At 34.4% G+C, this 15898-nt stretch overlaps 1 protein-coding gene across 1 annotated transcript in view; it reads right to left on the reverse strand.

Annotated features, from left to right (window-relative positions):
- FANCM (FA complementation group M) overlaps nucleotides 1-15898 on the reverse strand; it is a 61365-nt gene that overhangs the window by 12689 nt on the left and 32778 nt on the right. Inside the window, exons 12-18 of the mRNA XM_077761277.1 lie at nucleotides 15043-15200; nucleotides 14023-14178; nucleotides 10661-12512; nucleotides 6611-6699; nucleotides 6431-6499; nucleotides 4224-4352; nucleotides 3111-3267 (exon numbers count right to left, since the gene is read on the reverse strand). Coding sequence (XP_077617403.1) covers nucleotides 3111-3267; nucleotides 4224-4352; nucleotides 6431-6499; nucleotides 6611-6699; nucleotides 10661-12512; nucleotides 14023-14178; nucleotides 15043-15200 — 2610 coding nt within the window. The remainder of the gene's footprint in view (nucleotides 1-3110; nucleotides 3268-4223; nucleotides 4353-6430; nucleotides 6500-6610; nucleotides 6700-10660; nucleotides 12513-14022; nucleotides 14179-15042; nucleotides 15201-15898) is intronic.

Here is a 15898-nt window from a genome sequence, read left to right on the forward strand (position 1 = left end):
TGTACTTGACATATGGAAAGTACTAAATAAAACACAAGAAATCCAGGCAAAAAAGAAAACGCGCTTAAAAATATCAAAAGACACAGCTAATAGTAAGATCGTTGCATAACTTTCAGTCAAGCAAAACCTGGGAAAACATGCGTTTTTATTTATGTCTACTTTCAAGTTATAATCAGAAATCAATTTTGTTTTTGTCTCTTATTTTCCCTTACATTTTTTGAAGCAATTAATCAACTTAGGTTATTTTCAGGGCTAATTTAATGATCACAATGCCTGGGACAGGATGTATACTTTTTTCTTTGAATAATATTCCCCTTCCCTCCATTCCACAGCATAGCTATCAATACTAGATATCCTCCTGATTACCTACCCACTCCTTACTCATGCTAAGTCCCTATAAACTTAGTGAGACTTTACTTCTAATTTCTTATTTAGAAGGACTCGGGATCGAGGAGCTTTCAGAGACTTTTTTTTTGTTTCATAGATTTTTTTTTTGGTATAATGTAAATACAGTAAAATGCATCCTCCTTCAGGATACAGTTCTGTCTTGACAAATGCATCATTATGACAAACAATAATCTATTTGCTGTCCCTATTGTTTTTACCTTTTTCCAAATGTTGTACAAATGACAAACAAAAAAAACTTTGAAATCCAACATATTTTATTTATTTTTAAAATCCTACATATTTCTTGGGGTGCCTGGGTGGCTCAGTTGGTTAAGCATACGACTCCAGCTCAGGTCATGATCTCACAGTTCGTGGGTTCAAGCCCGCATTGGCCTCTGTGCTGACAACTAGCTCAGAGCCTGGAGCCTGCTTCAGATGCTGTGTCTCCCTCTCTCTCTGACCCTCCCCCCGTTAATGCTCTCTCTCTCTCAGAAATAAATAAAAAACATCTAAAATTTTTTACATAAATAAATAAATAAAACCCTACTTATTTTAAACGCACTCTGTCTAAATGGAGTTTCAGGGAGGTGTGGGTGGCTCAGTCAGAAGAGCAGACAACTCTTGATCTTGGAGTTGTGAGTTCAAGCCCCATACTGGGTGTACAGATTATTTAAAAAAAATTTTTTTAATTTTTAAATAAAAATAAATAAAAAGGGGTTCAGATCTCCTTACTCTCCATCCTAAGGGCTCCACCTGTAGCCTGCCCAATATCAGACAACAACAACTATGTCCTTTCTGTTGTCCAAATGCACTGATTCTTCTTTTATTCTCAAATTCATCAGAAAACCCTGGCAGCTGTAAGTATCCACAATCCAATCTTTCTTACCCTGGCACTAGTGCCACACTGGTAAAAGACTGTATCATTCTTTAGATTATTGCGATGACCTTATAATAGGTCTCTTCCCCTACCTTTGCTCCCCTATAGATCATTCTCAACAGCAAAGCTAGAATGATACTACTAAAATAAGTCAGACGTGAGCTGGGCACTGCTTGTTGTCTTTGCATCATTATTCCCCGCCAGGTTAATGCTGCAAACCTCCAAAAGCCACTCTGTTAATGAACATAAAGGACGTAATACTAAGAAACCTTATTTGGCAAATTATATCAGTATCAAGGACACAGTACTGAGAAGTTAAGTCTCTAAAACCTTTTAAAAAGATTCTTTTTAATCTATTTTATTTTAGTTTTTGAGAAACAGAAAGAGAGCGTGAACATGGAAAGGGCAGAGACAGAAGGAGACACAGAATCTGAAGCAAGCTCCAGGCTCTGCCCGATGTGGGGCTCGAACCCATGACCACAAGATCATGACCTGAGCCAAAGTTGGATGCTTAACAAACTTTTAGGCACCCCTAAAATCTTTTTTTTCTTTTAAGTAGAGCTTGGGAATATTTGCTGTATTACATCACACAAATATAGTACAGGAGCAGAATAAATAGCAAGATCCATGAAAGATTAGAACACTGAAAATCTCACCAGATTCTTTCCTATTTCTATTACAGCCAATCTGACTTATCTGTAATTAATGTATTACATATAAGACCTGTTCAAGCATTGAGTGGAGAGACTGATTTCCAAAAGCAGATCTCTCTTATTTGGCAAAGTTAATAAATTTAGGTTTGTATCTGACCTACTTTTGACAGTCAACATTGGAGGCGTCTGGGTGGCTCAGTTAGGCGTCCGACTTCGGCTCAGGTCATGATCTCACAGTTCGTGGGTTCAAGCCCCACATCGGGCTCTGTGCTGACAGCTAGCTCAGAGCCTGGAGCCTGTTTCAGATTCTGTGTCTCCCTCTCTCTCTAACCCTCCCCTGCTCACGCTGTCTCTATCTCAGAAATTTAAAAAAAAAAAAAACAAAAAAAACCCAACAGCCAACATTGCTCAAGTCCTCATTGCCTTCTAGTCTTTGATCAAATGTCATCTTCTCAATGGAGCCTATCCCTAATTCCCTTATTTAAAGTTACACGGTGGGGCGCCTGGGTGGCTTAGTCGGTTAAGCGTCCAACTTTCGCTTAGGTCATGATCTCGCGGTTCGTGGGTTCGAGCCCCGCGTCGGGCTCTGTGCTGACTGCCAGCTCAGAGCCTGGAGCCTGTTTCAGAGTCTGTGACTCCCTCTCTCTCTGACCCTCCCCTGCTCATGCTGTCTCTCTCTCTCCTAGAAATAAATTAAAAAACATTAAAAAAATATTTAAAAAAAAATAAAGTTACACGGTGCCCACTGTTAATACCCCTAACCCCTGCTACTCCAAATCCTCATCTTACTCATTTTTTTTTCATTTTTCTGTAAGTTGTTGTGTATACTGTTTGTCTCCATTCACATGTAAACTTCACAAGAGCAAGGATTTTTGTCCACTGATAAAGCTTTTGCAAGAACTTTACATAGTACCAGCACACAGTAGTCACTAAATATTTCTTAAATGAACATCTGACACTGAGCTAACCAGGTCATTCTGGTAATATATGATCAAAATAGCAGAAGCCTATAAGCAACCAAGTCTAAAATAAAGCAAATATTACAGAATTTGAATGAAAGTGACCAAATACTTCACACATACCAAATTTCTTCCTTTAAAACTCAAAGATCTTTAAAAGCTAAAATATTTAAACATAACCACATTAAAGGCACTGAAAACTAAAAGAAAAAGAAGCATCATTATTTCATTTACCATTTATATCTTGTGAAAGTTGAGTTTCATCATTTAGGAAGTCAAGTAATGAGGAGTCTTGTTCATTTTCTGACTGATCATTTTCATCTGATGAAACAAACTCTGCCTCTCGTTGGGAAAGATCTGCTTCATCATCTAAAAACTTTCTAGCTGCAAGCTATGACAAATTAGACAACAAGGAGACACACTTAAGAATATCATTTACTTTCTTACATAATTGGAAATAGTTTTGTAAAATGGATTTCTTGCCAATGCTTTAAAGAAAAAAAAAACTTCAAGAAGAAATGGACAAAGTAACATGTGTTTTTAAAATTTCTTCTGATAATTCTACTGTACGTAAAATACAGTATAAGTCAACATGTCAGCTTGCTGAATGTTTCTTAATAAGCAGAAAGTTTCCTGAGTCTTCTGGCTAATTAATTTTTTCCAGAAATACCGCACCACAAAAAGACTGATTAAAAACAAAAAGGGTGTTAAGAATTCTTTTCCAAGGATCAGAATATCACACAGACATAAAAATGATATACTGATTGTAAAAACAAATATTCTAAGGGGCGCCTGGATGGCTCAGTCGGTTAAGCATCAAACTTCGGCTGATGTTATGATCTCATGGTTCATGAGTTCTTGCCCCGTGTTGGGCTCTACACTGACAGCGTGGAGCCTGGAGTCTGCTTCGGATTCTGTGTCTCCTTCTCTCTCTCTGCCCCTCCCCCCATCATGTTCGCTCTCTCTCTCTTTCTCAGAAATAAACATAAAAATTTTTTAAAAAACAACAAATATTCTAATATTCAGATTTCTGTCTCTGTATTTTTTGTTTGAATCTTAAATTTTCACTAAAGTTTCTTCATTTAGTCATTAAAATAACAAAGTACTGAAAGATAATTTCAGAACACAAAAAGAAACAAAACTATTACACCTTGAGATTTTAATTTCAGAAAACAAATTAGGGTCAAAATATTTTTAATTTTTGAATATTTTCTATAAAGAAATTGTAAGAAATATACTCCTAATGTAAAAAGTAATTTTTATTAATAATATATATATTTGTGTATGTATACATATGTGTGTACGTGTGTATATATATATATAAATAAGAAAATGAAGGAAGTTTACCTTAAGGTGACTCTGTTTCTTTTGGACTTTGATGCGTCTTTTTGCATTCCTGTTATGACTCTTGAAGTCTTCTAATTGTGGATTTTGTTCGTGAAAGCTGTCACTCTCATCACTAGATGATAATTCTAACTACAATAATTCAATAAAATTCTTGATTAAGAAAATATAATTGAATTAAATTTTAATGTATTTCTCACAAGTTTTTGCTTTTATTTTCTATTTTTAGTTTTTAAATAGCTAACCTAACTTTTTTTTTGTTATAAAAATAAAATATTCTCACAACTCAAAGCCATATTAAAAATACATAATACTTTAAAATAATTTAAAAGTTGGGGCCCCTGGGTGGCTCAGCTGGTTAAGCATCTGACTTTGGCTCAGGTCATGAACTCACAGTTTGTGAGTTCGAGCCCCACACTGGGCTCCATGCTGACAGCTCAGAGCTTGGAGCCTGCTTCGGATTCTGTGTCTCCCTCTCCCTCTGCCCCTCCCCGGCTCATACTCTCTCTCAAAAATCAATAAACATTTAAAAAAAAAAGAATTCAAAAGTTAAGTGATGCTAAGTACTAAACACTAAATTAGGTACTACTATAGTCTTCATTCAATTTAGTAAACATCAAACGCATATGATGAATACTTATAGTTTTAATTTATCTCTTCTAGAGGATCCTAAAGGGCTGTACAAAAATTAAAGAAGATATATAAATATAACTCTCAGAATCAGTCGTCAACATACGGCCCTTTCAAACCAAGAAACGACTAAAACCGTAACAAATTTTGACAATGAAGCCCATCACTAGATCTCTTCAGAATAATATAAAACCAATCAAATGAATCAAAAGTTTACCAAAACAATTTCAAATAACAGGAATAATTTTACTTTAAAATGGACTGATTGGGGTGCCTGGGTGGCTCAGTAGGTTAATCGTCCGACTTCTGCTCAGGTCATGATCTCGCAGTTTGTGGGTTCGAGTCCCGCATCGGGCTCTGTGCTGACAGCTAGCTCAGAGCCTGGAGCCTGCTTTGGATTCTGTGTCTCCTTCTCTCTCTGACCCTCCCTGCTCATGCTGCCTCTCTCTCTCTCTCTCCCTCTCTCTCAGAAATAAAAACATTTTTAAAATAAATAAATAAATAAATGGAACTGACTGATCATCAGCATTGTCAATATTTTAATTCATTTATGATGAGTCAGTCAGACATTCTAATTAAGGTAGCAAGTTAAAGCAATTTTCCCAGTGAAGTGTTCTAGGAGTATACAAAGTAAACAAGAATTGATTACATTTTTAATAATGTTGCAGTTTCTCCTAAACTACATTTGAGGATTAAAACACACAATATAGCCTAATCTCAACTTTTAGTTATCAGTTATAAACTGATAGCCTTCAGATCTACCCCTCTACCTAAACTTCAGTTTCACTCTCACCAATGCCTACCAGACACTATCACATCACTATTCCATAAATTCCCCAAACTCAAACATGCTGAACACTGAATTTATCATCATTTTGTCTTCTATAAATTTGTGACACATATTCCATACAGCCCTAGCCAAAAACCAGAGACTCATCTTGAACTCCTTCCTTTCCTTCTTTCAAACCCATTCAGTAAGAATGAAAGAATAAAGCCTTCCAGAAACTGACCTAGATTTTTCTGCAATTTTACTTCTTGGCACTCTTTGTCTTTACAATCCAGTAATAAAGAGACGCTATTTCCCTGCTTTGTGTCATTCATTAAGCTGTTAGCTTTCTTGGCAAGCCTTCCCCTTGGCTTATTACCACATATGCTCTAAGATATTTATTATCATCAAGAAACATTCCAGAACTCTAATGGACTAAGCTAAAGGCTTGTACTTTTTTATCACTTATTAAGAAATTATATTGAAATTATTTGTTTATTTCTCTGTCTCTGTTAGACTGTAGGTGACTTAAGACAATTCAAGAATATCATATTTATAGTAGTATCCTGAGCATCTTACACAGTAGATATAGAGCAGATATTTAGTGAACTGCTGAAGAGTACTGACTAAAGTAAGAATAGTTCTTAAAGAAGTATAAATTTGAAATAGAAATTTCAATGACATAGGATTTGCTATTTTTGTGTTAACCATATACCTATTAGATCAAATACACCTACATTCACCTACACATATATTTTTCTTGTAATATTTACTCCAAAAGAATTTGAACTACTATACATCATTATCTACTTACTCTGTTTAGAGGAGCTCTGCGCTTTTTCAGAGCATGAAGTGGGGAATCAACTTCACTATTTTTCTCATCCTGGATAAAGTAGATAAACAGATTAAAAGTTTTAAAAAAAGACTTAAGGGGAAGTGCAAATAGGGAGGGGGAAGCCTTTATATGATCGTATTGTTGTGATTACTGACTCACCTCAGGGGATTCTAAAACATTTCCTTTGGTTTTTTTACTTTTTCTTCGGAAAATCTCATCTTCACTTTCATTGCTTGTTAATTGTTCATCTATAATTTATGAAAATGAATCTGGTCAATAGATTAAAGTTCATCCACAACTATTTTGATTGGGTACATTATTTAATGGGGTTTTTTATGTTTACTTATTTTGAGAGAGAGCGTGCAAGCAGAGGAGGAGAGAGTGAGAGAGGGAGAGAGAATTCCAAGAAGATTCCATGCAGTGCAGACCCCAACATAGGCTTGATCTCATGCACTGTGAGATCATGACCTGAGTTGAAATCAGGAGTTGGCTACTTAAATGATTGAGCCAGCCAGGTGCTTAATGGGTACCTTATTTAAAAAGAGTTTTTCAGAAGTTTGGCCAAAAAAATCAGCATGAAACAAACATAAAACAGTGCCAGTGAGGAAATTAAGAGGTGATAACTTCTGCTAATAACCACATATTTAACTCAAACAATACATTTGTATAAATATATTTATATTCCCCATAGTTAAGTATAACGCTAGAAAAAGTTTTAATGAAAATGTGACACAAAAATAGAAAAAATTATCTCACCCATTAACAGATTTAATATAAAGGTGTAAAAAGCAAATACTGAAGGCTCAAAGGTAACACAAATTTGATGAAAATTTAAGTGTCAGACTATATCCAAAACTATGCAAAAGTTTTAAAAAATTAAACATATTTCCAGAACTTAAAGAAGCTTTCATCTTAAATAAAACATTCATAAATCATGTCCTTGATACCAATGAGAATAACATAATAAAAGATTTACATCTCAATAGATGCAGAAAAAGCATTTTGCAAAATACAGCATTCTTTCTTCATAAAAATCCTCAGGAAAGTCAGAATAGAAAGAACAAACCTCAAGATCATAAAGGCCATATACGAAAGACCAACAGCCAATATCATCCCCAATGGGGAAAAACAGCCTCCCCCTAAGAGAAGGAACATTACAAGGATGTCCACTCTCACCTCTGTTATTCAACATAGTGTTAGATGTCTTAACCTCAGCAATCAGACAACACAAAGAAGTAATAGTCATCCAAACCAGCAAGGAGGAAGTCAAACTGTCACCTTTGAAAACGACATGATACTGGAAAACCCATAAGGCTCCACCAAAAAACTACTAGAACTGATCCATGAATTCAGCAAAGTCGCAGGATATAAAATCAATGTACAGAAATCAGTTATATTTATATATACTAAAAATAAATCAGCAGAGATAGAAATCAAGGAATCAATCCCATTTACAACTGCACCAAAAAACATTAAATACCCAGGAATAAATCTAACCAAAGAGGTGAAAAATCTACAGTGAAAACTATGAAAAGCTTATGAAAGAAATTGAAGACACCAAAAAATGGAAAAACAACCCATGCTCATGGATTGGAAGAGCAAATATTGTTAAAAGGTCGATACTACCCAAAGTAATCTACACATCCAATGCACTACCTATCAAAATAACACCAGCATACTTCACAGAGCTAGAACAAACAATTCTGAAATCTGGATGCAACCAGAAAAGACCCTGAATAGCCAAAGCAATCCTGAAAAAGAAAATCAGAGCTGGAAGCATCACAATTCTGGACTTCAAGCTGTATTACAAAGCTGTAATCATTAGGACAGTATGGTAAATGGCACAAAAACACAGATCAGTAAATCAAAACAAACACAGAAAACATCGATCAGTAGAAAAGAATAGAGAACCCAGAAATGGACCCACAAATATATGGTCAACTAATCTCTGACAAAGTAGGAAAGAATATCTACTGGAAAAAAGTCTCTTCAGCAAATGCTGCTGGGGAAACTGAACAGCGATATGCAGAAGAATGAATTTGGGCCACTTTCTTATACCACACACAAAAATAAACTCAAAATGGATGAAAGACCTAAATGTAAGACAGGAAGCCATCAAAGTCCTAGAGGAGAAAACAGGCAAAAACCTCTTTGACCTCGGCCACAGCAAGTTCTTACTTAACATGTTTCTGGAGGCAAGGGAAACAAAGGCAAAAATGAACTCTTGGGACCTCATCAGGATAAAAAGTGTCTGCACAGTGAAGGAAAACAATCAGCAAAACTAAAAGGCAACTGAAGGAATGGGAAAAGGTATTTGCAAATGACATATCAGATAAAAGGTTAGTATCCAAAATCTATAAAGAACTTATCAAACTCAACACCAGTGAAGAACAAATAATCCAGTGAAGAAATGGGCAAAAGACATGAAGAGACACACTTTTGCAAAGAAGACATCCAAATGGCTGACACATGAAAAGATGTTCAACATCACTCATTATCATGGAAACACAAATCAAAACCACAATGAGATACCACCTCACACTTGTCAGAATGGCTAACAGTAACAACTTAAGCAACAACAGATGTTGGTGAGGATGAGGGGAAAGAGGTACCCTTTTGCACTGCAGGTGGGAATGCAAGATGGTGAAGCTACTCTGGAAAACAGTATGGAGGTTTCTCAAAAAATTAAAACTAAAACTATCCTACGACCCAGCAATTATACTACTAGGTACTTATCCAAAGGATACAGCAGTGCTGATTCAAAGGGGCACATGCACCCCAATGTTTACAGCAGCACTATGGAAAATAGCCAAAGTATGGAAAGACCCCAAATGTCTATCCACTGATGAATGGATAATTATGTGGTGTATGTATATGTATGTATATACCTAATGTATACACACACACACACACACACACACAATGGAACATTACTCAGTGATCAAAAAGAATGAAATCTTTCATTTGCAACAACGTGTATGGACCAAGAGTGTATTATGCTAAGCAAAATAAGTCAGTTAGAGAAAGACAAATATCATATGATTTCACTCATGTGAAATTTAAGAAACAAAACATATGAACATAGGGAGAGGGAAACAGAAATAAGATAAAAACAGAGAGGGAAACAAATCATAAGATACTCTTAAAAAAAATACAGAGAACAAACTAAGCGCTGCTGGTGGGGTATTGGGTGGAGGGATGGGCTAAATGGGTGATGGGCATTAAGGAGGACACTTGTTGGGATGAGCAGTAGGTGTTATATACAAGTGGATGAATCACTAAATTCTACTCCTGAAATCATTATTATACTATATGTTAATTAAATTGTATGAAAGGAATAAGGAAAAAAAGAAGAAAAATGAAACAAAATATGGAAACTAAAAAAAAAATTAACAGAGCAAACTCATTTTACCCTACAACTACTCATTTTTCTTAGCCATAAGGAGTAAAATTCATAAATGGCCTGCTACAATAACCTATACATAAGTTAGAATTGATTTCTATCACAGTACTTAAATAATACTTAAGTCATTTTAGTACCAAACATCTATCACTGCATTTTCTAGTTTTTCTATAAGTGTGTAGAATTAGATCACAGAAATCCAGAGATTTCTCTGTAACTTCTGTGGTCTTGTCTCAGTCCCCCAAATACAGTCTTGTTTCTCAACTATTTATTTTTCAACTATTTTGCTATATGAATACTGTTCCCTCCAAATCTTACATTTTCTTTTTCCTTTGTTTTCAGCTTATAACATCTGAATTCTCTATTATTTTCAACATATTCAAATTGTAAATATGCCTGAAGAACCAAAATGAAAATCTATGTTAAATCTACATTACCGATCTAATTCAGTCCACAATTCTGTCATCTTCTAAACCTCTTAAACATTTACTATCTTATTATTTTTTTGGTGGTTATTTCCACAATTTACTGTTATCTTTTCAAATGTATATGTCACACAATCGTTTGGGTTTTCTAGCCAAGGGATAGGAGCCTTTGGGCAGGAATACTTTCCCACAGCATGCATGCCATAAATATATGTAGATAAAATACATCTTTTATTAGTAACCCATCAACTTAAGAAACACAGAATACATCAATTATCTAATTCCATACACCAAATACTGAAAAATTACATTTTGAAAAATTACAGAAGCTTCTGTATTATTCTAGCAAGATTGATGTGTTTTATTAAGATGGACTCTTACCTGCAGCAAGATGACAGGATTGATGAAGACGGATTTGTTCCCTGCTTTTAGCCTTATCTACAGAAAGTCCTGAATCATCAAAAGTTGAATTCAATGTTTCTTTGAAACTTTGTAAATCTACTTTTCCCTTATTAGAATCTGGTGTCCTAGGCATTTCCTTTCTCTTCTTAGAAAATGAGTTCAGTGTGATTGATTCAGAAAGTGGTGTACTCATAACTTTTTCTCCTACTGGCAAAGAAAATTGAGAATAACCAGGAGACATCAAATCTTTATCTTTTGCTGCACTCAGTGGAAAATATGCAAAAGTTGTACTCCACTTATCTTCACTTGATGGGACAGTAATGGTTCCACTCGTAGAACTAGCAACATGATTTCGTGGTATTACTGCTTGATTTGAAATATAATTTGCATCTCTTATCTCCTTAATATCTAAACACCTTCTAGATACATCTAAAAACTTATTTGTATCTGATGCATGTTCTAATATTTCATCATCAGACTCTGGACTACAAAATCCTAAATCAAAAGTAACAGAGAATAAATCCTTAGAGCAGTCAAAAACATATTCATCACTCTTCAGTTTTTCCTCATGCATGCCTCTCAAATCTTGATGAGATTTCCAACTATTGGAATCATGGATAATTTGATCTTGAGGTTCAGAATTGTTATCTAACAAAAGTTCATCAGAAATTAAGAACTGAGAGACCAGCGCCATTTCACTTAAAACAGTTTTGTCCGACACACAAAAAGATTTATATTTATTGTTTGAGGGAGAAAGGTTCACATCATTAAACTCTGTATCAACATCTTTGAAAAGTTGTAAACTCTCATCCTGATCAGTGAGCCGTATTGGGAGGCCACTGCTATCCCTATCATAATTTTTTTTTTCAACTAAATACTTTGGAGGGCCTATGTTTATTTGAATATGACTGCGGGATACTAAATTTTCATTTATATTATCTTTATGTACTTTATCAACATAGTCATAGAAGTTTCGCTCATCAGAAACTTTATCATTAGCTGCACTATAAAAGCAACTTTTTCCAGAAGAAAATGACATCAAACAGGTAGATTTATCATTTTGTAAATATTCAGTGCAGGGTAGGGAAGGCAAATTTTCAAGTTCAGAACTCTTAGTAATTTCATATTCCAAATTTGAGAGTCCACTGAGAGGTGGAGGAGAATGAGATAAAAATCTCTCTACATTAACTAACACCTCTTTTGTTAAAGAATGACAATTATAAAATCGGTCATCTATTCTAGCTATACAAAGTTCTTCCTCAAATGGAAGAAATAAGCTAGATAAAACATATTTCTCATCAGTGAAACTGTTATAACCAGAATCTAAAAAATTTCTACCAAATGAACTAGATTTATTTGTAGATTGACAATGTATCAATCCATTTGGCTGATGAACAACATTTTCATCGACAGCACATACGGCAGCAGCAACTTCATCTGTATCTGAGGCCCTTTTATCATTTGGCAGGTCTACCTGAAAAATATTTTCAACAGTAGTACCACCATCAGTATCTAAGGAATCCATAACAACATCATTATCTTCTTTTTTAGGCTGATCTTTTTTTAATTCCTTAGAAGATTTTTTCTTTAAAGAAGCAATTTTAATAGGTTTGATATGAGTTTGTTTAAAAATTTCAGCACATTCTTCATCAGATTCTGCCATTGAGAATGAAATGCCTTGATTTATATTCCTTGAAAATGAAGATTTCTTGTTACTAGTAAAGATGCCACTGGCATGAGGATTATATTCATTCTTGGGAGCACTAAATGTTGAGCTAACGTCTTCCATTTGTAAGTAAGATTTAATTTCCGATTCATAGCTGCATTTTCCCTAGGAAATAGGAAAATGCAAAAGTCACAACAAAAAAGCCAATAATAAATGAGTTTACTTTAAGATATTTTCCGAACAGTATTACACTATTCAAATGATTTTTTCTTATAACTTAAAAACTATTCTAAGAAATCAAAATTATAAATGACACTACAGTGTAATTATCATAAATTATCTTTAATCAGTCAATATTTTTGTATCCTCAGAACTTAATACATGAGAGATCCACAATAACTGCAGAAAGAACACATGTAATAAATACATAAGATTATAAACAAAGTTTTTCACTTCTAACATTTAACAACTATTCTAATTTTATATAAATAGATATTTAAGTATTTATATAAATGCAAGTCATATACATTTGTTAAATTTACTCTCTTGATAAAGGTAAACTAAGAACAGCTTTTAGAACATCTGAAATAATTGTACAGGTACATCTCTTAGGCTGTAGGCTGGAATATACTATTTTTAACAAATTTCCCAACTCAGAACTCTTATAGTCAATTTGTAAGAAGTCTCACTTATCTCTAAATCTAAAACTGTATTCCCCTCCATTCCTGACCCACCCATCCCTCTTCTCCCTGAGTGGCTACTTCAGTCAGGATTCCTCTACTATTCAGGGACTAACCAGTTAACTAATTTTTTTGAATAATAAATATACAGTAAGTATTAATTTGAGAATGTTTGTGTCCCTGCTGGTATCTATGCTCCCCAAAGAGTATTTCATTTAGCCAAATGGTGTATAACTGGACCTGGGACAGAGATGGGCATATAGAAGTGCAGATTTTGTGGGACCCACAACTAATTACACTTTCTTTATATGTATTTATAAACTATAGCTAATAATAAAAATAGCAGATACAATCTATTGAGTGTGCCAGTTACTATTCTTAAGTGTTTTATACATATTAGCTCTTAATTCTCAGGACCCTATGAAGGAAGTATTATCATTATCCCCATTTTACAGATGAATCTGAGGTCCAGAGAGGTTAAGTAATTTACAGATACTTGATTAATAAGAGGGAGAGTTAGGATTCTAAGCCAGGCATTTGGATTTCATACTTATAGCAGGTGCATCATTCTGATTTTCTCAAGGAAGAAGAAGCAAGAAACTGCTCAAGGATTCAATAATTCTCTCAACTACCACCAGGATATAAGAGACCTACAAAATGACCTATGTGATGAAGAATATTTCAATAAATCCCAATCTAATAAGAATCCTAAATCAGCTTTACTAACAGTTTATATAAATCATTAGTATATTAAAATTTTACTCTGGTTTACCTATATTTTAGATGATATTCTTCTAATTAAGTCTACTTCACCTAAGGCAGAAAATTAGTTCCCTATTAAGATTACAAAGAACTTTATAAGAAATCAAAGTATTCTAACTATAATTATTTATATTAAATACTTGTTTCTTATAACTTCACATTAAGAAGAATAAATATCAAATATTCTAGTTTCACCATCATATCAGTAAGAAAAAGTTACAATAAAACTCTACCTCTTCATGTCTCATTCCTTCTATCATTTGCATAATGCTTATAAAATGGTGGCAACGATCAGAATGGTCCACTTGATACGTAGGAAGAGGATGATCCTGCCACACTCTCCATTCAGATAGAGAGAGTTGACGAATTCCAATGGTTGGTTCTTGAGTCTTGAATAATGATTTTAAAAATAGTAAAAATGATAAATACAGTACTCAGATTTCATAAACTGATTAAAAAAACAATATACAGATATTCACCCTACTATAAATAATCTGAATTCATTTGACTGTTTTCAGCTAAAATCTCAGGAGAATAAAGAAAATTATTGCATGCAGTACAAAGATGCCCTTTTAAATACATTTTAAAAGTACCTATTATATGAGGAGCACCTGGGTGGCTTAGTTGGTTAAGCATCTGACTCTTGATTTTGGCTCAGATCATGATCTCACCGTTCATGAGTTTAAGCCCTGCATCAGGCTCCCACTGGCAGCACATAGCCTGCTTGGGATTCTCTCCTTCTCCTCTCTGCCCCCTGCCTCCCTCTCTCTCTCTCTGTGTCTCCCTCACTCGCATGCTATTTCTCTCTCTCAAAATAAACTAAAAAAAAAAGCTTTACATAGTTTCAAAAAAAAAGTGTACAAGGATACTCATGACAGAATGATTTTGTTAGTAACATATTGAAAAGAATTCCAGAAACACAATAGGAAACTAAGTAGTTAAGCAAACTGGTATACTGCAGAGTAACGTAACAACTATGTAAATTATGCCTATATGGAAAGGCTCATACAGTAGAAAGTAATGGGAAAAAGGCAGATATTATGTAAATATACTACAGTCAAATAAAAATAAATACACAATAAAACTATAAAGAAATTCGTAATTCTACAAACTTAGACTTTAATATTCTTTTTAAACTGTTTACATTCTTAATTTTTTAAGTAAGTTGACATTCTGATCATGCACATTCCTCTCTACTCCCAAAGCTATTTCACAATCACTCTAAAGAGCATCTGAAAATATGTTCAACTTACTGGTCTGTCTTCCTCATTTTCTAAAGATAAAAACTTAACTTGAGGCAATGTTATTTCCTTAATTTCATCAGTGTCTCTTAATCTATAAAGTTTGTTCCATAATTTAAATTCTTCTGTGGATAGGAACCAATCTTTCTTTGAATTACTTTGCTTCATTCCTAAAAGTTGAAAAAATAATTGAAAAGAAGTTTTAAAAAATCTGCTAAGCAAACACAAAATACACAACATTAACTCAAACTCTCTACCTGTTTATATCTATTTGTTTGCTAAATGACTGATTCTCTTCCTTAAAACTAGTATTCTTCACATAATCATTTGGTTATGACCTCTTTCGAAGTACTAGTACAGCCTCCTGTCCAGAAGCTGACTTTCCATAATGACTTCACGAATATAACAGAGCCAGGTAGCTAGGCTCTCAATACGTGTTCATTTTGGACTCCCTCCATGTTGTTGTCTAAGATCTGACACAAGAGAGTCAAAAAACTTACAACTGAAAACTGGTATGATTCTATCACTGTCATCTAAAAGATTATCTGAAGCTTGGTTGGAGGCAGGGGAAGATGTCAAGACTAAATAGGGTTTTCAGTGTTAAGTCTTAAGTGAGGGGGGACTTGGAATAGACAGAAAAGACCTGCTTCAAAAAATGAAATAATATACTTAAAAAAAAAGTATACTAAATTCGGGTACCTAGGTGGCACAGTTGGTTAAGCATCCAACTCTTTATCTTGGCTCAGGTCATGGGGTCAGGATCTCATGATTTGTGGGTTTGAGCCCGTATTAGGCTCTGTTCTGGCAGCACAGAACCTACTTTTGATTCTCTCTCTCTCTCTCTCTCTCTCTCTCTCTCTCTCTCCCC

The sequence above is a fragment of the Crocuta crocuta genome, unplaced genomic scaffold (genome assembly GCF_008692635.1).
Source record: "Crocuta crocuta isolate KB4526 unplaced genomic scaffold, BGI_CrCroc_1.0 scaffold163, whole genome shotgun sequence".
In the NCBI taxonomy this organism is placed as follows: Eukaryota; Metazoa; Chordata; class Mammalia; order Carnivora; family Hyaenidae; genus Crocuta; species Crocuta crocuta.